Source organism: Opisthorchis viverrini (genome assembly GCF_000715545.1).
Source record: "Opisthorchis viverrini unplaced genomic scaffold opera_v5_93, whole genome shotgun sequence".
NCBI classification, from domain to species: Eukaryota; Metazoa; Platyhelminthes; class Trematoda; order Opisthorchiida; family Opisthorchiidae; genus Opisthorchis; species Opisthorchis viverrini.
Window position 1 is genome coordinate 1,153,405 of NW_008751750.1, and position 20,563 is coordinate 1,173,967.

At 43.7% G+C, this 20,563-nt stretch overlaps 1 protein-coding gene across 1 annotated transcript in view; it reads left to right on the top strand.

Annotated features, from left to right (window-relative positions):
• Positions 1-2,953: 2,953 nt before the first annotated feature.
• T265_05174 (hypothetical protein) overlaps positions 2,954-20,563 on the top strand; it is a gene marked incomplete at both ends in the record, with an annotated part of 42,800 nt that continues 25,190 nt past the window's right edge. The window contains 11 exons of the mRNA XM_009170106.1: positions 2,954-3,082; positions 3,118-3,252; positions 3,294-3,530; positions 3,575-3,640; positions 3,679-3,969; positions 4,003-4,248; positions 8,881-8,969; positions 10,242-10,524; positions 15,463-15,772; positions 18,083-18,430; positions 19,907-19,983. Of these exons, the coding sequence (XP_009168370.1) occupies positions 2,954-3,082; positions 3,118-3,252; positions 3,294-3,530; positions 3,575-3,640; positions 3,679-3,969; positions 4,003-4,248; positions 8,881-8,969; positions 10,242-10,524; positions 15,463-15,772; positions 18,083-18,430; positions 19,907-19,983 (2,211 nt within the window). The remainder of the gene's footprint in view (positions 3,083-3,117; positions 3,253-3,293; positions 3,531-3,574; positions 3,641-3,678; positions 3,970-4,002; positions 4,249-8,880; positions 8,970-10,241; positions 10,525-15,462; positions 15,773-18,082; positions 18,431-19,906; positions 19,984-20,563) is intronic.

Here is a 20,563-nt window from a genome sequence, read left to right on the forward strand (position 1 = left end):
TACTCTTCTCCAGCGCCGGTCTCCATTGGAGTTACTCAGGGGTCCGTTCTGGAACAGTGCTCTTTCTGATCTGCGCCAACGACCTTGCAGTTATTCTTGCAGGTCAATGTCGACTTTTTGCGGACGACTTGAATTCCTGGAGTTCCAAAGCCAGTGCACTCCAAGTCGATGTAGACGCTGCCAAGCGATGATCGTTGGACTGGTACCTTCCTCTGAATGACGAAAAGTGCGGCAATATGTCGTTTGGAGGAAACTCAGTGAATGCCTTTGTTATGCATGGTGAGAAATGAGCAGAAACCATCATGAGGATGGATGCCAAAAAGGATTTGGGCGTCTGGGTCTCCTCAAACTTGTCCTTCTCATTGCACCATGAGAAATCGGCCCGAACGGCATTCGGCATTTTACGGATGATCCGACGCACCCTCTACCGTATTACTCGCAGGGACTTCCAAATACCCTATGGGGCCTACGTCAGACTGCTCCTGGAATACGCCAACCAATTTGTCTACCCGGGACGCACGAAAGACGTCCCCCTCATTAAGCGTGTCCAGCGAGCCGCAACGAGAATGGTTGCTGGCCTCAAATCCGTGGACTTTGAAACGCGTTACGCGAAGCTTGACCTCTTTCCCCTGAAGTACCGTCGCCCCCGAGGGGGCCTAACTATTACTTGGTTCTGTTTGAACAAAGCTCGGCAAGGAGGTTTTTTACCGTTGACCCAGTAAACACACGACAGGGACATAGTGGGAAATTTTCAAGATCAGAGCACACACATTTATTAGACAAAACTTTTTATCATTTCGGGTGGTAGGTGCGTGGAATGACCTTCCTCAGACGGTTGTTCACCCTCTTTCTAGAATGCAGTTTAAAGTACTATTAGACATTTATTTATGCGAATGCTCGTACTGGCAAGCACACTGCTTCCCGATGAGAACATAAAGAGCGGTGCTTCACCCTTTTTTACTTGTGCCTTTCAGGTGAACGACAGCCACTGACCGAGAAGAACAAAAGTGACCCGGGAAACTTGGGCAATAGCCTCGATCCTGTGTATCAGTCCGTGAATCCGCGATGAATTCATTGCTGACACTGGTAATGTTGGGTCCACTATTTCACAGTCAGATCTAACTGCATTCTAACCCAGTGCCGTGCTAGTGCCAACAGGTATTAATATTCGCGGTATTACCAGACATTCTGTACCTCCAGTTGGTAGTTGCACGATCCCTGTGAGATTACCCCAAAGTGCCCCTATCGATTGCAATTCTTTAGCTTCAACGTCAGGACCATCGATTATCGGACTCATAGTTCTACGCTAACTGCAAACCAGTATCACCTTACCGACTTCTGTGAATGAGAATGAAATCAAACAACCGATTCTCAAATGTCCAAAGCCTACAGTTTGCATGCAAATACCCGGGAGACGAATTGTTCCATTTGACTTATATGAGCCTGTTCGTTAAACGTTTCGACGAGTTCATGCCGACTACTGTGGTCCTTTTCTCGGTAAATACTATGCCTTAGTCGTTATTGGCGCAAATTCTTGTTGGTCTGAAGTTTTTCTGACTACTTCTCCAAGTGCCGAATTCACTCAGTAAGCATTGAGGAAGTTGTCCAGCCGTGAAGGTATACCAACTGTTTTGGTCACTGACAACGGTACACACTTCACTACAAAATTCCTCGAGGAATGGTTAAAAGGTTTTGAATGTCGATATCTGTTTACCGCTCCGCGACATCCCCAGTCGAATGGACTTGCTGAGAATTTCGTCCGAACACTAAAGTCTACCAGTATTTTACTCTCTCCTACTACTCCTGTGGAACTGGACCGTGTGATTGACAGTTTTCTAAAGCGATACAGGAATGCTGTTCATTCCGTTACTGGGAGGAGTCCCGGGCTTCTATTTAAATCTCGTTCGTTACGTACAAGTTTTGAATGTGCCCAAACGGCTGATGTCACATTTTTCAAGGGTAATGGTTTAAGGCCTGCTACAGGAATAGCACTTTCATCGAATGGCGAACGGATGGTCGCAATTCTCGATTTGGATGATCTCTCTTGTCACCGGAGACACATTGACCAGGTTGATTTCAATACCAAAGGTCAGTCTGTTAACGGCTCTCCTGCTGTTTCAAATACTAATGAATCCTTTGTAGATGATCTTATGGTGTCCGAACAATATGTTGTATCTGAAGAACGCACTACCTGTGAAGTGTCTGAAGTTTCCATTCCGAGAAGATCCGAAAGATTGCGGTCAAGACCAGCACTGGACTATAAACATCCACACGCTCATTCGGGGCGTGGCGGATGTGATGAACATGACTGATACTCTGTTTATTGTTCTATTCATTATCCTCTTGTTTTAATATTCCATATGCTGTACACATACGCCAATCCGAATACATACGTGCTACTTGTTGCACTGATTTGAATTCTGGATTTCTAGTTCTTCTGGTTATTCCGATATACGTACGAAACTTAATTCTCACAAACTAGGTTGAGACTGACCGCTCCAGAGTGAATTTGTGCAGACATAATAGTCGTGATTATAATCCAAGTCTTTTTGAGATTACTTGCGAACGCAGTACGTAAGAGAGCACATAAAAACACATTCCTCACATAATTTCCCAACGTTCTCATAGAGACAATGCGCGAAGCCACCGAGAACCATCTAAATATGAATTAGGTGTGTACCCCTGAGGGACGACCGTGGTTGGCTCATGCAGCCTGAGTGTTCCAGTCGTGCGATAAAATATTGACCAATCACGCACTAGGCTTGCGTTGGGATCGTTGCTAGCAGGGCATTCGCCAGCCATTTCAGTTGTCGTTCGTCTTAGACAGGTGGTGTTTTGCCTTCCTGGCTGGTTTTCAGGTTTTGCTAATTCCCGTCCACACATAGCAGTAGTGCAACACTATTGGAGAACCAACGATCCTCGGTGCTTCCGCAGCTTGTATTTTACAACCCTGATGAGTCTTGCTACACCCGCGCCCACATTCACGCCCACCGTGGAAGAGTTTAGTGACCCTATCAGATATATCAGTAAAGTTTCCGGTGTTGCACGAAGTTACGGTATATTCAAAATACGGCCTCCACAGGTATTTTGCGCTGGATGTGACGTCCTAATTTCTAGAGTTGGCGCCCTCCATTCTGTGCAAACCCGAGCGCAACATTCACACCCAGAATACAAAACCTCTCCGACTTGCATGCGTTCAATAGGGTTCGCACAGAATTTACTACATCACTTGTAAACTTCTGGGAAGCACAAGTAAGCATTGTTTTGGTAGATTCTGAAGATCTGGGCTGCAGAATGTGAAATTGTTTGCACCATTTGTGAAAAGGAAGCTTCTTGATCTTTATCAGCTGTGGAAGTGTGTTCAGTCAAAAGGAGGTTTTGAGTCTGTGTGTGAGCAAAAGCTGTGGACATGTGTGAGCCAGCAACTTGGGTTCGGCTCAATTCCGTCGCATGCAGCTGTCATTTGTTCAAAGTACAAGCGAATATTGTATCCCTATGATCGGTTTTTGGAACAACGAAAGATGTATGAGGTGAGTATTTCCATGTGAAAAGTGGATATTGAATGGTTTTTCAGGAGGGAAAGTCAGCTGGTTCAGACAAGCCCATTAGGAACGTTCCGATTCAGAAGAAACGGCTTAAGGTTTGTACATTTTCTGCTGAACACTTATTGTCTGTTAGCGCCGAAACCCCGTTTGCATGGTCTGCAGGACTTCGAAGGACGAAGATCGATTACTTTTGTGTGACGGTTGTGACAGTCTTGGTATCTGTCATACATATTGCCTCCAGCCACCCTTGTCAGACATTCCTAAAGGCGATTGGTTTTGTCCCAGTTGTGTTGCCAAAAGATTTAGGAGGCTGCATCATGATGAAGCTTTTGGTTTCAGTTATTCGGATAGGCGTCGCACCCTAGCAAAGTTTGGAAACTTCGCCGATGAATTCAAGTCAAAGCATTTCGGAAAACCTGCACACGTAGGCTGTCAGTTAGAGTTAATTTTGCTTTAGTTGATTTCTCTAGACGAAGTGGAAAAAGAATTTTGGCGAATTATGAGCTGCCAAAATAGTGGTATTACTGTTGAGTACGGAGCAGACTTGAACGCGCGCGATTTTGGTTCTGGATTTCCGTACAAAGGAGACCGTCAGAATGCAGAAAGAAAGAAATACGCTGAATCTCCATGGAATTTGAATAATTTGCCGGTCAATGATCTTTCGGCGCTGCGCTTTCTGCCGTCTGATATATCAGGCATGATTGTAAGTTCCTTTCACCTTTCCTATCTGCAGTCGTCCAAATTAGTCATTATACTGATGAATACCAGCTGGAAGAAATCCGTGTGTGGTGTACAAACTCGTTTCATTCACTCCTGAATAAAGCGAGCGATTTAACTAATCCTGTAGTGGGCTACTCCATTTAGACACCTGCAATATATAATGTGTAGCTTTCCTCCGCTTAAGTATTAGGTGCAACAGCACACTGATTCTAGAACGCACTTATGCCCACCCAAAACCAAATAGGGAATAATGGGACGCTGGTTGCTGCCTGAGCATGTTTTTGTTTTGATTATGCCAGTCACTAATGTCACTAATCCTGAGCACATCCCCGCGAGATTAGATTTGATTGACAAGTTTCAGTCCATATATTAAATAGGATCTGATGCGTTGGCACGCAGAGAAGCCGCGTGCTCAGACCAGTGTTCCTGTTTGAGGAATCAGTGATCTGAAAAAAATGTGTTGCAAGGCTGCAGAAAGTGTTGGGTTAGTAAAAAGTAAATAAATACAGTTGGTGTGTTTTCTTTTAAAGTACATTATTCGGAAATTCGATCCTCTTATCACCCATGAACATCCGTGCTTGTTATGGAAGCTGGTTCGGTGTACATGGTTCGCTAATCGTGGTTAAAGAAACATTAGTCGGTCGATTAACATGCTGATAGTCAACTGGCTCAATTGTTCAGTAACGTGGGATGATAGGTGCACTTTAGGCATTGGCAATTGTGGCCGTGATTGTGGCTTTGTATTTTCCTGGAATGAAATTGGATAGCCAGTTAAGAATAACACCCCTCTCATCTACTGTACCAGCACATGCTATCAAAGCCCGGGATGGCTCAGTGATTAAATCGCGAGTTTACTGGCCTAAAGGTCTGTGCTTCCAGCTCGACCTCCGCATCTCGACTTATCCTGTCTAGGCTCGGCAACCTGGCTGTTTCTCAGCCCTCATGCTTCCTTCGGTTAGCGTGGCACCTAGGCACCGGAAGTGTGTCACACTTGAAGGATTATCATTTATTAATATCAGCTTTCGACGAAAATGTTCGAACCGGTTGGTCAGTAATAACGAGTCGACCGATTCTGTTAATCAGGGGATTGAGAAAGTAATTCTTAGTTCCTAGCTAATTGCACAGCTATTTAAAGGTCGACATTGGGATCATAGGCCACTGCTTCGAAATGTCCCTTGAATTCAAATTCACACTCGACTCAGTCGGCCGTAGGCACATTTTTGGACTGTTGTCCGGCAGGGAGCATCGGACTTAATCTGGTCCCTATATTTGCATACTTGTGGGGGGAATATATGGTGAGCTCTTGAAAAGCCAAACCATCGCCGGTTATCGGCAAAATGTCCGCTCTCAACATCGTAACTGAAGGAATATGTATTGGTAGGGTGGTAGAATAACCGGACGTCACTCAACCCTTTGGAATGTGATCTGCACTTACAAAGTACAGAGCCGCACCCTGAGGTATAGGGTTTCAGAACATGCTCTTCACAAGCCAAAATTCTGGAGTTATGGACTTCCATGCACATATCAGTAGTTGCATCGACTTGGTGAGCGAGCTTGACCAGGTCGGTTAACTACCATACAGGCTTACGCACCACCTGCACCTTACGTACCCACTGCAGTCAGCTGATTGTTGAGGTACAACGGAGACACCGGTGATCAGAAGTTTGAAGACGCCTGAGGTCCTCCAACCGTAATTTCCAAGTCCCAACCACAGAGTAAGACCGTTCTTGTGTAAACGGCACTTTAGCCTGAGCGAAATCCGTCTCTGTGTCATAAATGATACAAATGAACTCTCTCCGGGCCTCGATTATCTTACTTCATCTGCTATATTGGGTCATGACTTATGCGGCTACCGAGGTACGAGAACCGATTAACCGAGTCAAGTTCTTTATTCTAAAGCTTCAGAAGCATAGTAAGATCGGAAATCGTGAGGCTAGGTTTTGCTTTTTGAAGGTGTTAAGCGCATGCCGAAACATGCGATCACCTGTGGTATCTTGTTGACAATGCACTCTGTAGACCAGTGATCGTCAGACAACAAAACGGTGTTATACAGGATTTCCAACCATATGTCTCTCCACCGTGAACAAGTGCGAATAATAAAAAGGTTGGACTTGTTAATCGTCGTACCCTCACTCAACAGGTTGTGAATAACACCACTCTTGCCTGTTCAGTGTTCATATTTGTACTTCACCGTGTGATTGGAGCTAGATTTTGAATAGATGTAGACCGTTTTTGTCATATCTTCACGCTGATAGGATAGCACAGATAGATAGAATGTGCACAGATAGATAGAATGTGCACAGATAGTCCATACCACTGGTGTTCCTGGATGTTAGGACCGCGTTTCGTTCCCTGTTTCTGTCAGTTCTATTAACCACGTTTATTTTATGGTAGAAGTTCTGACAGCTCGTGAGCGCGATCCGTTACTCAGGTTCATACACTTTTGAGCGTGAATGTTGGGGAGCTTTCTAAGTTCTTTTGCAAAAACTGACTTCTCGTCTTCGGCATCGATGAAACGTTGGAGTGTAAGCTAAGTCTTCAGACCCCTATGTTCGGACCGTTGCTGCTGAAGTTCTTGTTGACTTGTATAGCATAGATATCATTTTTATCCCAAAAAGCAGAAGAATCAAGTCTTTTTAGAATAAGTGATTGCTACAAAGTGCAAAGCCACGTTTTAAGACGTAGAATTGTTATATACAGTCTTTTTACTTGTAAGGGAAGCGCCGGAGATGATCAAGAATTTTACGTCTCAGTAGTTGCATTAGAGTGTCCGGTGAAGTTAGGGCGCGAACCTCGCTAATTTGGGCGCAACGAAAGGACATAGCATTAGATCTCAACATTTGCATGTATCGGACTACAGTACTGGATTTGTTGTGTAGTCGTGAGACGGCTTTCTGGAGCACATGATTTGAGGAGTGCTTAGGGTTTAACAATTGACGTCACTGATATACCGTCGCACTTGGATGGCGTCCGAAAATTTTAATCAAGACAGTTAGAAAATGAGTGGTCGTTTGTTGTGGCGGTGATTTTAGCCCCTGAAGACATCCAGCACCGTGGGCCACACTGTTTCGACCATATGCTCATTTCTGCGTCCTTCAGAATGGCGCAAACTGAGGTATGAACATGTGACTTGACAGTTCTACCTTCCATGGCCGACTAGATTTGCTATCAAAGTCCAAACCAGTGTCAACATATGTTACCATAATGTTTATTAGTTCGGCAGCCTCGCTAGAGTATCAGTTCAACCTTTTTCAACACACAGAGTCTGTTAGAAACACCAAGACTGGTTAAATGATGTGATTTCATACTCAGCTGCTTGTTGTAGCAACAAGCTACCAACACGGCAACCAACTAACTTGCAAGTGAACTCCTTATTTCTTACAATTATCGGATTTGCGCTGGAGTATCGCTTGCAACACATTTGCTTCTCAGTCCCGTTTAATTTAAAGTATTGGGTCGAACTGACTTTTATGACACCTTCATTCCACCTTTGGAATTTTCCTACGATAATTAAGTATCAGTAGTGGTCAGTATTATTGATTTTTTGCAGATGCCAATAGGGCTTGAATGAATCAGGCTGATGGCTGATAGTTATAAAACAGTTGACTAATTCTGAAGATATTTGAACTACCATAAGGTCTGGTTCTTTGGTCGGATGTGGCGCGCATTTATTTGTTGTCCTCGGAGAAGTACATCTTTCTCGGCGCACGATCGCATGCAGTACGGACTTGAAAGTTAGCTATCTTTGGTATGTCAAGATTGTATGAAAGTACTTACGAAAAGCGGATGCTCGTTGTGACATCCGTATGGTTCGAGGAGATTTGCTGTCCAAAGTGAATTGCGCTGTTTTAAATTTCCGTGTCTCATCTTTTCATAGTCCTTTGTACATGAGTACTTTTTATAAGGCAGGAAGTTCCAAGGTCAGTCTCTTCCCCTATGTTTTTCCAAACCACAGTCTTTTAATAAATCTATATGGAATCAGATACTGTTAAACTACACTGGTTATTTGATTTCTCTAAGTACCGTGATCAGCTCTTAGGGAAACTAAATTGCTTTGTTCTTATGAACATAGTTAGGGCTGGTTTAATCTGTTCAGCGACGCTTCGCTTATCATTGGTACCTTGCCGCACAACAATATTTGGCATGAGTTGGCCAGGTCAATCTGGTAATCGGTGTCCAATTAAAGTTTGGTTACTGACGATAGAGTATTGCGAATTGACCTCTGATTAAAAAGTTTTCCTGGATTACTCACTTCAGAATGTGTTCTGCTGTGTAGACTCGTGGACTACGTGAGATGCAGATTGGTCAGACAGCCTGGATTTGTACAAAGCAAATCCCTGTCAGACACCATCATTCCATTCAGGCACACTTATTCCAAATATCATTGCGCAACAGAAACCCCATAAATGAAGCTCTGGTGATCAGATCAAATCAATTCCGCCTATGTAAACAAAAAAGTTGAAGCATTTGTTCATGGTTACGCTGACACCGATCAAATGTCTTATGGAAGTCTTTAAGGGTTTTTACCATGAAACAGTAGTTCTTAATACCATTGTTCATGCCATAGTGTCTTCGCCGAGGGGACTTATGCCATTTTCGTCTTCTTTCTTCTCAGATACCCTGGTGCTATGTTGGGATGGTGTTTTCTTGCTTCTGCTGGCACATTGAGGACCATTGGAGCTATTCAATAAACTACCTACACTCGTACGTTCACAGTCGATAGTTCGTTCTGCTTTCGTATTTATCATCGGCGTTTTACACAACGTACTTCATTGTTCTGACCACCGGCTTTGTTCAAGAACTTCCTTACCCGTTTTTTTCAGTGAAGCCGTCAAGGGACCTGAACGCAGATGCCCAAAAATATATGAACATGAAATACCCGAACTGTGTTCTTTTTGTTGGGTCTTGTTTCCTATTGACTTTGACAAATATATGCCTTGATCTTCAAAGTATAACATGTTACTCCCCCGAACATTCAGTCGTCAACGATTCCAGCAAAGTTTCTGGTCGCGGATCGACTTGCCTATTTTACTTGATGTACGGATGGTGTATACACGTATCGTAAAGGCCGGAGGACTAGTTGATCTACTATGTATCGGATTAGAAACAAACTTTACTTGTGCTGAAGAACTGTCTATGGTGTATGACCGTAAAGACTCGTGCGGCGAGTACTTGCTCATTATGGGGAAGGTCCCACTAACGCTGTCAGTGGGCCATAATGGAATCTTGCAGGTTGCTATACCCGTACGAGGAATTGATGTGCAAACAAGTAATATGTGGACAACCGACCCATCTATAAGTTAAGAAGTTGTTTGCTAGTGTCATCCGGAAATCGATAAGGTGGTATTTCCATTCTAACCCACATTATATTAGATTAAGAAAATTTTGTGGCTTACCACAGGGTCTTACCGGCCGGGCTATTACCTTCAGTGAGATTTTATCGTCCTTCAAGATATAATATGTTAAGTGAGAATCTGAGTTGTTTGTTCGGCTACCAGGTCGAATCTTCCCATTGTCCTGACTCAGTTATCCAGACTAATCCACACTCGAGCTCCGCTGTTACTAGAGCCCGTCCTCATCCACATCAGAATTTAATCTTCGGCCAGCCCACGAGCCTGTTGACATTACCTGTCACATCTGAGCTAGTAATTCTGCTCGTACGTAAAGAACGCATATGGTTTGACTGGCATTTCGAATGATGACGTACTAACCGTTGTTGTTGTTCCAGTCAACTTATTTACCCGTAGCTAGAACTTATCCCCCCTGATTACTGACTGAGTACTGTTGAAAGAGGAATATCTTTACTATTCGTTCACTGTTTAACTACCAGTCTATGTAGTTTTATCTGGATTGGTTGATTTCTTCGTTTCAGGAAGAATCCACCAAGTGTTTACAAAACAGTAAGGATGACTATGCACTTCTAACGCATGAATGCCTCCGACTATGATACGGATGCTTTTCTGTGTATATTTCCAGTGGTTCTCCGAAGACCTGGTACGGAGTACCTACTGCCTCGGCGGATTCGTTCGAGGCTGCAATGCGCGCCGAAGTACCAGAATTATTTGAGTCGTCACCAGATCTTCTACATCACATGACAACCATGCTACCGCCCGACCGACTAACGGCCCATGGCGTGCCAGTTTATAAGCTGGATCAATGCGCTGGGGAATTTGTGGTAACATTTCCGCGAGCCTACCATGCTGGATTCAATCAGGGATTCAACTTCGCCGAGGCAGTTAATTTTTGCCCCGCGGATTGGGTGAGTAGACTCTTCAGGGAATATCCTGGGGTCTGACAAAAGTGGTTGTTTCGTATGAGGCATTCTGTTTAAAGTGACTTCGGTCTTTTCAACCTCGGATGAGTTTGGCGAGCTTTTTTGCCATCGATTCTCTTATCAGTTATGTCCCGAGAACTATTTTCTCCACTGTTAGAAAGCTAGTTACATTTGTCAGTTTCATTCGGATTGTCTTAAAGCAAATGGATGGTGGATATTTTCACTCACTGGATGGCGCTAGTTGCTTCTCTTATGTAATTTCTGTCGGCTATCTTTATTCCGCACTACTGGTAGACGGTGCCACCTGCCTCCATGGTTATTTGACCCAGGGTCCAGGGAGCGTGTCCGAAGTTTGTCCTGCGTTGTTCCAGTAGCATCCGCCCCAAGACCTTCAGGTGACACATGGACGCCTAACACGTGGAAATGAAAGAGCTACTGATTATTCCCGGCAATCATTTGTGGCACGTTGAGTTACGCGCAAGACCCTAAAAGTCAACTCATTCAAGTGGAGGTTTATCGACAAATGTGGCACCATGAATACAATAATAAAATGATACTATTGTACAAACCTCACATCATTGAATTTTGCGGGCCTCTATACATCGGTTTTGGAACTGCTACATTTCAAATTTCCTATACAAATTTGTATATAGGAAGCATTACGCCAACCAAAAGTTCACACCGAATCAAGGCAAGGTCACCACAAGATGGCGAAAGCCATGTGATTGACTTAAATTAGACCTGCGATGACGATGTCAAAGGACGGTTCACGTCCAGGTTAAAACAAGAAAGACGGTATAGGCGCAAAACGGGGAATCACGTACACAAAAATAGTAGAAAAGAATCAACACTGGCTTCGCTTCTGTGCACAGATTGGCTCAGTTACTTCACGGTGTCTGTCTCCTGTGGCAAAATGTCCTCTGCCGTTGCTACCCACGAACGGCGGTCACAGACTTGAATGATGTAGATTGAGATCCGATGCCAATTCGTCAGAAGCTCTGTTTATAAGGTTGACACCGAAGCTAACTCGATGATGCCGATCAAGGTTCTCAGCTCCTCCCGGAGACGACAGTGCCACCCCGAGGATGGCTATGGAGACAGTGTGGGTTCGTTTTGGGGCTTTCGGGCTAAGTGGCTGATCCACTGAGGCCATATCCGCTATGATAGCTGTGTGAAACCTGAGTTACTAAAGCCAGGTTCTCAAACCCTTTAATTTGGTATTTCGTCGAGCCGTCAATGTCCAGAATGTGCCTTAGACACCAATGGTAAAATTCTTCGAGGTTGTGGATATGCTGTATGTGAAGCGGGCAAGTTCCACAAACGGAATTAATAACTGGGCCGATTGCCGCTTTGAATACACGAAACTTCACGCGTAGATGATTTCACTTCTCCGTAAGGTTTGTATAATTTGCATGATAACGTTTATTGGTGTATCGATACGAAGATCAACCATTTGTTGTGCTTACTCCTAAAGTAGAAGGGCGGAACTCAAATATCGAAATGCAGTGACGCGTTCAGTGTCATCATCATCTATGCAAGGGTTTACCCGCTGAGCCTTTGCATGAAGAATTCTGTATCACTGGTGTTGGTCGCAACTCTTTAAGGAAACTGCTCTTAAGATTTCAGAAAATTATTCGACAGACCACGGCCGGTTTAATCTTTCTTGAGGCTCATCAATCAGGCACAATCATCGGTTCGGATACAATCGCACGAAATTCGTGAACCACACTCATTTGTGCACCAATTTGATTTTACGGAAAACTGAACTGAATCTCAGCTGGACTTCGTGTCGGCGATATTATTTGACTGAATGTGCTGCACAAAGACCGCCTCATGTCGGTTTCAGTTAATGCGATATTTAGGTTTCTTTTCAATTTCCACACTTCACATTGTAAATTCAGTTCCTCATACGGGTGTTCATAATCAGCAACCCGGGCAAGACCTCATACAATCTGTTAAAGTAGCCATTCCTCCTATTATTCGGCAAACCACTCAACTGCGATATAGTGCAGAACAATTGTATCTCGTGTGGTTCGGTATTACAAACTGCATACGATGCGTAAAATGAACGTGCTGACTCGAGTTTTGTGTGTATTTTTATTACTTACCTATCACCGCCTTGCCTGTGAGAAACACCATTTTCCGCTGGATGTTTGTAAGCAGAAGAGTAGAATGTGGTACAGTTTAATTATGTGGATGCACCAGGTGACCTTCTTCAGAATGCACATGACCTGATCGCGTGACTTTATTCGTTCTACATAATCCAGCTCGTAGGTAAGCCAAAGTTCTCCTTCACGTTTCGCATTTCGTTCAGCCAGTTAACAGACTTCATTTGTGGCTTCCCACAACAATATGTCAATCCGTCTTAATTGAGGATTGCTTCCGATATCTTCAGGCCCACAAATATGTGACTGAATAGAAGGATGGCATGGAACTGAATCGATTAAAGATGCCTATGGATGGGTTTATAACTACCATCGTTCCCTGCGTTGCGGCTGATGAACAGTGACATGTGATTAGGGGGCGACTTACGCGGACAACTTGAAAATCAGGTGGTTAGTGTGGAACTTGACGTGAACCGACTGTTGACTATCCTGACAATCGCCCGACTGCTGGTCAATAGTCAGAATGTTCCCTCTGAGCAGCCATTGATCCCTGTGGAGAAGTTGATAGTTACCAAATAGCTGCCTTGGATTTGACTTGATGTTTAGCAGTCAACCGATACCTGAAAAGTTCAGATATCCTGGTTTCATTTTTGTTAGAAATCATCCGCGTCGCGCACCTCACGAAATTCAGAGAGCTTAGAACCCGTGACCTTCCTGTTGAGCGCTTAACTGTTTGGCCACCGTTCGGAATGAGATGGGTATAGAGGGATCGGACACATGACTCTTTGATTGAGAGTTTCAGTCCTTTTCTCGCTGACGCACGATGGTGAATTTCAGTTAAATATGCATTTTAGTGTGAACCAGCTGTTGACTTGATGAGTATCAATAACGATTGGAGGACAGTTGAGCAACGGAATTACCATGCTAATTTGACGTTACAAATGGCAAAATCAATGATCTGATGAATAGGCTGATTGATGAACGAGAGTCGCTTTAAGTCTATTTGGGATGTTCGGGAACATCTTTTTGAAGATGCTAAATGGTGAGTGATTTATCTCAAAATTGAAATGTAGATTTCCCCCGAAGATAAACCCGTTGAAGAAAATATTCACATGATCGCTCTATTGTTGATTGCTACATCACATGTAACCTCCAGGTGCGAGGTCTGTCAAGTGACCTCACACTGCCTAATTTGCCTGCTCCTGAACATTCAGTTCATCTAGATCATTAGCGTCCACAAATTTACAGCAACCGTTCAACGAATGACTGTACCTGTGAACAACAACAGCTGTGGACAATTGGTCCAATATCACATCACCTTTTCCATCACCAAGCACGTCAAATTTTCCAGGTTCAAACTGGATTTGGAAATCCAAATTTTGTGTGTAGGTTTAGTTCTGATGGTGCTCAGAGCATGTGCAACATTTCACCCAACCACTGAACTATGCTTGCTGTGGGCGGGTCGCACTTTGGTCTATTGTTCTAGTAGTTGCAGAGACAACATCCTGCGGTGTTTTCACTTTCCATAATCGTAAGCTATCTGTTTTTACCTCCATACATGGATTTTCTGACGTCAGCTCACCTTGTTACATGCAATAAAAGGAGTGGAAAAGAGAAGTTTTGTGTTTTGGTAATAGCCGCAAACAAAGGAAAACGTATTTTTCCCGTAACCTACGTATCTCTTGGAGACTTTCGAAAAGGTGTAGCCGCACAGGAACTTCATACGGCATTCTCACTGATGATCCTGATTTTTCTAAAGCAACCATGAGAACTTATTTTCCTGTACAATTGAGTTTTCATATTTCTTAGGAATAATCTTCATAAGTTAGGATCATCTGGACTTAATTATTCGAATGCGTTCAAATGAGTTCGAATGAGTTCATCGGTTCAGATCTTCCGTCACAACTCTCAGAACTTTCCCTTGTGAATGGCAGAGTTTTCGCAATTTGCATGTCAATCGAACTTGCGTTTGTGGTAGCTGGGTGACCATTTGTTGTGTTTTCGTAAACTGGCCAACAAGGATTCACTACACGCCATCAGAATTCCAATGCAAAACCAAGGGCTTTTTTGTAGAGATTTCGTCCTCTAAGTGAAGTCGATCTATGCTGAAAATCCGAGAAGCACTGTACAGCTGTTTCATCTTTATTGGGACTTATCAGCATCTTACGAAAGTCCGGAGAGTCTCGAACTCGCGGCCTCTTGGTTAGTAGTTTGAATACTTAACCGTCCGGCCACGAGTAACTTGTCAGCAGTGTGATTAACTCGCAGTTAGACAGGATGTAGCTGTGGTCAGCATAGATTGGCTTCACTTACAGGATGAAATCTCCACACACAAATCCCAAGCCTCTTCACACTATCAACAACAAGGGCTTTCGTCAGTTTACTAAAACCGCCGTTCTTGCTCTCTGCGTGCTTCATTGGATGTTCAACTGTGTTCAGTCGTGACTTGTTGGCTCTGCCTTACTTAGAGCCGGTCGATCTTCGTTTGTTCGATGTGGTGAAGTGTCTCAAACTGCAGCGTTGAATAAAACAACAGATTATTACCAATCGGCAATCGAAGCTCGTGTTCACCTCCAGTATAAAGCTCCATTGATTGACTGTGGGACAGTTTCTGAAGGCCGTATCACCACTAGTTGATATCGCAATCAGGTTGTAGAGGATCGGCTGCACCTTAGGTTCTAAGTGGCCTAGTAACCCCACACAATCGATAACGCCCACATCGCTTCGGTGTTTTCTGTCCATGTTCTTTCACAGGTGATTCTAGTTACTTATATTTCATCTTTACTATTCAAACGGGCCTTTTTCTACTCAATTTCAGTTTGAGATGGGACAATATTGCATTGAACATTACGCCGTGGTTCATCGAGCGCCGGTCTTCTCCCATGCAGAGCTTTTGTGTCGAATGGCTGAATCAACCGAACCGCTAAGCGTCGACTTTCTAACCGTGGTTACCAAGCAACTGAAGGAACTTTTGGCGACAGAACGAAGCCTTCGACGTCATGTGGCACGACTGGGTGTCCGTCGTGCGGAACGCCTTGTCTTCGAGAACTCGGAAGACGATAAGCGGGAGTGTGATTTGTGCCACACAACGCTTTATTTATCTGCTCTTGCTTGCAAGTGCAGTCCATGTGAGTCGCATTACTCCATGTAGCAATTTGTCCTCGCCACATGAACAAATTCGTTTGGTTAATCGAACCGGTATTGTTTTGTACTCTACTACATCTTGCCGTAAACTGTGCGCAGCAACACTGGCTTTGACATCATTTGAACCGTCACGAGGTACAGTTACCATTGAAGGGCGAACCTCGTGTTGAACAAAACCAACTTTTACATGTCCCATGGGAACTTCACACGAACTTCATACTTGTTTGCAACGCTGTCGGCTGGATGACTGGCTGCAGTATGATGATAGCGATATGCGTGATGGTTCATCCTGTGCGATGCAATTTTGATAACACGGTCTACATGTTTGGCAATATTCTCACAGCTTGGCTTGTCGCTCAACTGAAGCAGTCGATCAAGTCGAACTCGTCAGCACCTCATCGTTCACTCCGTAGCGTTCCAGATTTCATGATCATGGTGGTAGCACTGTTTGTCTTTCTTTCGAGAAACAATCTGTAACGCCGTTAAGTCTGATCGGTGAATCGTCAGAACACTACGATTAGCCATTAAACAAGCTTGCTATCATAGTCACTGAAACGCAAGGTTTTTCACTTCGTCACGTTTGCTAGCTGTCAGCAGAAGTGCCCGCCGCCAAAAACTTACCACGACTATCCTAGCCTGGTTTGACTCATGGATGTGGATGTCTTCTAGTAATCGAGGACTGAAGCATGACTGCTTACAGGCATTACAGATATATCTACCGAAAGCTGGAAAAGTAGAAATACGTGACATAAGCTGAAGCGTATAGATTTTAGTTAAGGGAGGCGGTCGGAATGCTTGCGTATCAAATACCATGCAAGATGTAACACCCATGTAATCCTGCTTTCAACGCCGCGTCGTAGATCAGTGGCTAGACCAGTCAAATTTACTGTCAAACTGCATCATTGAAATGGTGCCATCTCACTTTCTTTCGTGTAGCACAGACTTTGTAACCTTCTCTCCGAAAACATGGACAGAAATTCGCATTAGTATTTTAGAACACAAATCCTAGCGGAAAACGCCAGAAGTAAGATTTCCCTCACTACTTAGCTGCTACGGGAAATCATTTCTTAAGGTGGGAGGGGATCGCCGGATGATGAAATACGAAGTCATTCTGAAGAGGCTTTACATTAGTTTTCTTGAGAGAAAAGACCAGTCCCTCATGGCCATTGTAAATTATCGGATGTATTTCGAATAGAGTACTGAAACGTGTTCATTATTACTTCGGAAGAAAAAAGATTCCACTTCAGCTTGGTAATAATGCGTCATGAAACCTGGAAGAGTTGCGGTTTCTAACAACTACGAGTTATGCTGCTTTCTGACTATAAGGACTGGCTTGAAATGTACTTACTCGCTCAGTCCCTGCATCACAGGTGGCAACTTCCAGTGGTATGTTCGCGATTAAATGAGGCACAACCGATTGCTGGATATCGGGTTGACCACCCTATCGGTTCAACTAAAACACTTTAACGTAAGATTACCGAGACGTTATCTGAATATTCCTTCAATGCCTTCCAAAAAGAACCTATTCTTCCTATCTGAACATATTACACTACTCATGGGGTTGCTGAGATCTCGTCAACAGCGCATGACCGGTTTCGCCATCACTGCTTCACTACCTTCCATTTTTTCCACTGTTTATTTGAACACTTGTTTAACACTTTTATCGCAGTTAATCACCAATATCAAATACGGGTTTACTGTTGTCTCTTCTCGAGGTGTCTAGTATTCTGACAGGGGAAGAGTAGTGTTACTTTATATACGCCTAGCGATTGAGTGAGTACACGATTGTTCAATAGTGGTGCCACATTGTAATCTCCAGTTGTTGGTGTATGGCTCAAATGTACACCACGTGCGTCGTGGAGGCACTGATTCGCTTGTTTTTGGTTGTCGATCAGGTAGCTGTTGTTCTGTGTACCGAGTTTAGCAATTAACTTGCAGACTTCTCGTCATCCAATGGAGAGACAACATCAGTGTGGCGAACAGATCAACAGCCTATGAACGTACGCGAGCTATTAGTATTTCAAGACCTTTCCAACGGTTTTGATTATTGCCAAATGTGTCAGTTACTTTTGTACTCACATCAAACATGCTTACCCATTTTTAATCAGAGTGTAATTAAACTTGCTAAAACGCCTCTAAATGCAAGAAGCTTGCTCATTTTCCGGTCCTTGTTTTGGCTGTTACTACCGTTACTTGACACTTGTCGGTATCTGTCTTATGTTAAAAAAATGTGTTCTTTTGCCGTTACAAAATGTAACTTTCTTTGCATTCCCCATCCCTCTTTGTCATTGCAGCAATGGTCTGTCTCGCTCATCACCAAGCACGCACTTGCTGCCCACACGAGGAACAGATTATGCGCTATCGTTACGGTCTGGATGAGTTGTCTGAGTCTATTGATAAATTGGAAGGACAACTGGAGGAGTACCGTCGTTGGAAAGTCGATGTAGAGAGAATAACTCAATGGTCGATCTCGTTTTTACCGGATAATAACCCTCTGTCCAACTCACTTCAAAGTTCCCCAACTCAGGATGAAGCTGACCGTGGAGGTTTGGATGAGGCTGGACGAATTGGCGCAGGTCGGACCGACGGAATATCAGAGGATTCGGCTCCGTCGGACGAACCCAAACCTCCTATCGTAGGGTGTACGTAGAGATTTTCGAGTTTCACTTTTTAACGGTGGGAGCTATGTACTGTGACCAAGAACTGTTGGTCCTCAGGTTTTGACCTAAATAACCCTCTTTCATCGGACTAATTAGATCCCGCTAAGACTGACCTTGCCCGGTAACCTCGCTGTTCGGGTTCGAGAGTTGTCGCATCCTTGATGTCCGAAAGTGCTGGATTTCGCTTTTTTGCGACATACTAAGACTCGGGTCCACTTCGGTCCCGAGGTGTTGCACGCAGCACCATATTCTGCTCAGTGCGAACCGTATGTGGCTTCCTACTACGTACAGGTTTCTAGTAGTTTGAACGCTGTTAACCAACAAATCTGCTTCGGATACCAGCCATTTATCATTATATATATTTTTCATATATTTATCTGCTTTTAAACGGTTGATATCCAGACGACGCCATCCGTCACCATGTGCAGTCGCACGCAGCCTTTGATGGCTGAAGCGTCGATGTACCCCGCTCCACTTATCTGCTCCGCTTTCTGTCGCATGGTTGTGCCTGGAATTGCAGTGTTTCTGAGCACAGGGGAAAGTCTACAGGTCTTCTTATTTAGGTCTCATTATTCACCTAATATATGGCAATCATGCTTGTATCACGCCTGAATCCATTTTCCAGATGTTTTGATATTTCACAACATGCATATACTGTGAAACTGCTTTTTAGTGTCGTATGCTGACGAGGACCAATTTCTTAAGAACTTGGGAGACATCCTTTTCCAGGTTTTATTCTCATACATCCGAGGATTAGACGGAATTTAGGAAGGTGATGATTCCTTCTATTAATAGGACAATTGTTCTTCTCAATAGATGGTTGAGCATCTGCTTGCTTCGTCGCGTTTTGGACACGCTAGCAAACAGGCCCCGACTAGATTACAGGTGTCTCCACTCACAACAGTCAAGTGTGTTCTTCTTGGTTTGTGAACACGTACATACGAGAATTCAGAAATGGTACTTCGATTCCGCTGATAAACAAACGAGGTTTGAGTTTACTAGGCGACCCTACAGCGGATTGGTTTGTAGTGTAACTGCTGTCCAATGGAATTCATAGTTTGTTGTCGAAGTTCATCACACCAGCTCGTTGGCACCCTAAACTCTCACGTATAAGTTACACATTGGAATAAATAACGAGGTATTATTTAAAATAAATTTCGTTGCTTAGAAACACTTTTGAGGATGATTTTCAGTCACTTGGGATTGTGCCTAACATATATACCCGGTTGAACAGTGAAGGATTCCTCAATCCCCACGGAATTCATAAATATTTCCTTGTGGAGTGTTCCTTAATATTGGTTTTTAGTATATACTGCATCGAATAATGCTTGATTACTGCTGTATACATAGTTTTATGTCCCATAATAGTAATACAAAACGCTGAACCATTCAGCAAAGCTTTACCGTTCAGGTTCATTGCTGACTTGGTCTTCTTGTTTGCCTCATCTTGTGTTATAGGTTTAGTCTCTGATTCGCGTGAGGATGTACAAAGTCAGTCTGAGGAATTCCAAAAACCTAGCATGAACCAGTTGTCTGTAAGTCTGTCTTTGTATCTTTGCATGAGTGCCTAGTCAACTTACCTAGATGAATATGTGCCGTAATTATTATATCTTATTTGCCTGGAGTATAACTGGTCAGTCCCTCTGTCGATTTCACCTTCTGTGATGGTCGAAAGATCAGTAGGCTCGAGATGCGGTTTCGCAAGGTGGTATTCAGTGTGCAAAGCGACTCTCATCACCACTCACCCATTTCGTTGGTTCCTGCTGTTTTGTTAACATCCTCTCCTGTTCCTAGCCGACAGCGGTATGTAAATCCGAATGGATGGGATTGGATTTGTTAGAATACGCAGTGAAGTTGTCCAATACGAGCATCTATCGAGCTTAAGTCAACTCTGTCATGATAGTTAAGAAGCTTCCTTTGGACACATCAGTGTTGTAAACCGCACAATTTTTGTCTTGTTGAAAAGGGTAGTTCAAGTAGATAATAATTGCCGGGCTGTGAAGAACTGTCTAGGTCTTTCTTCAAGTTGAACAAACAATTCTTCCTCTAGTTCTGAGAAGAATAGTTTTCCTCACATTCAACGCCGGAATATCTGCTCAATCATTTTTTTACTTC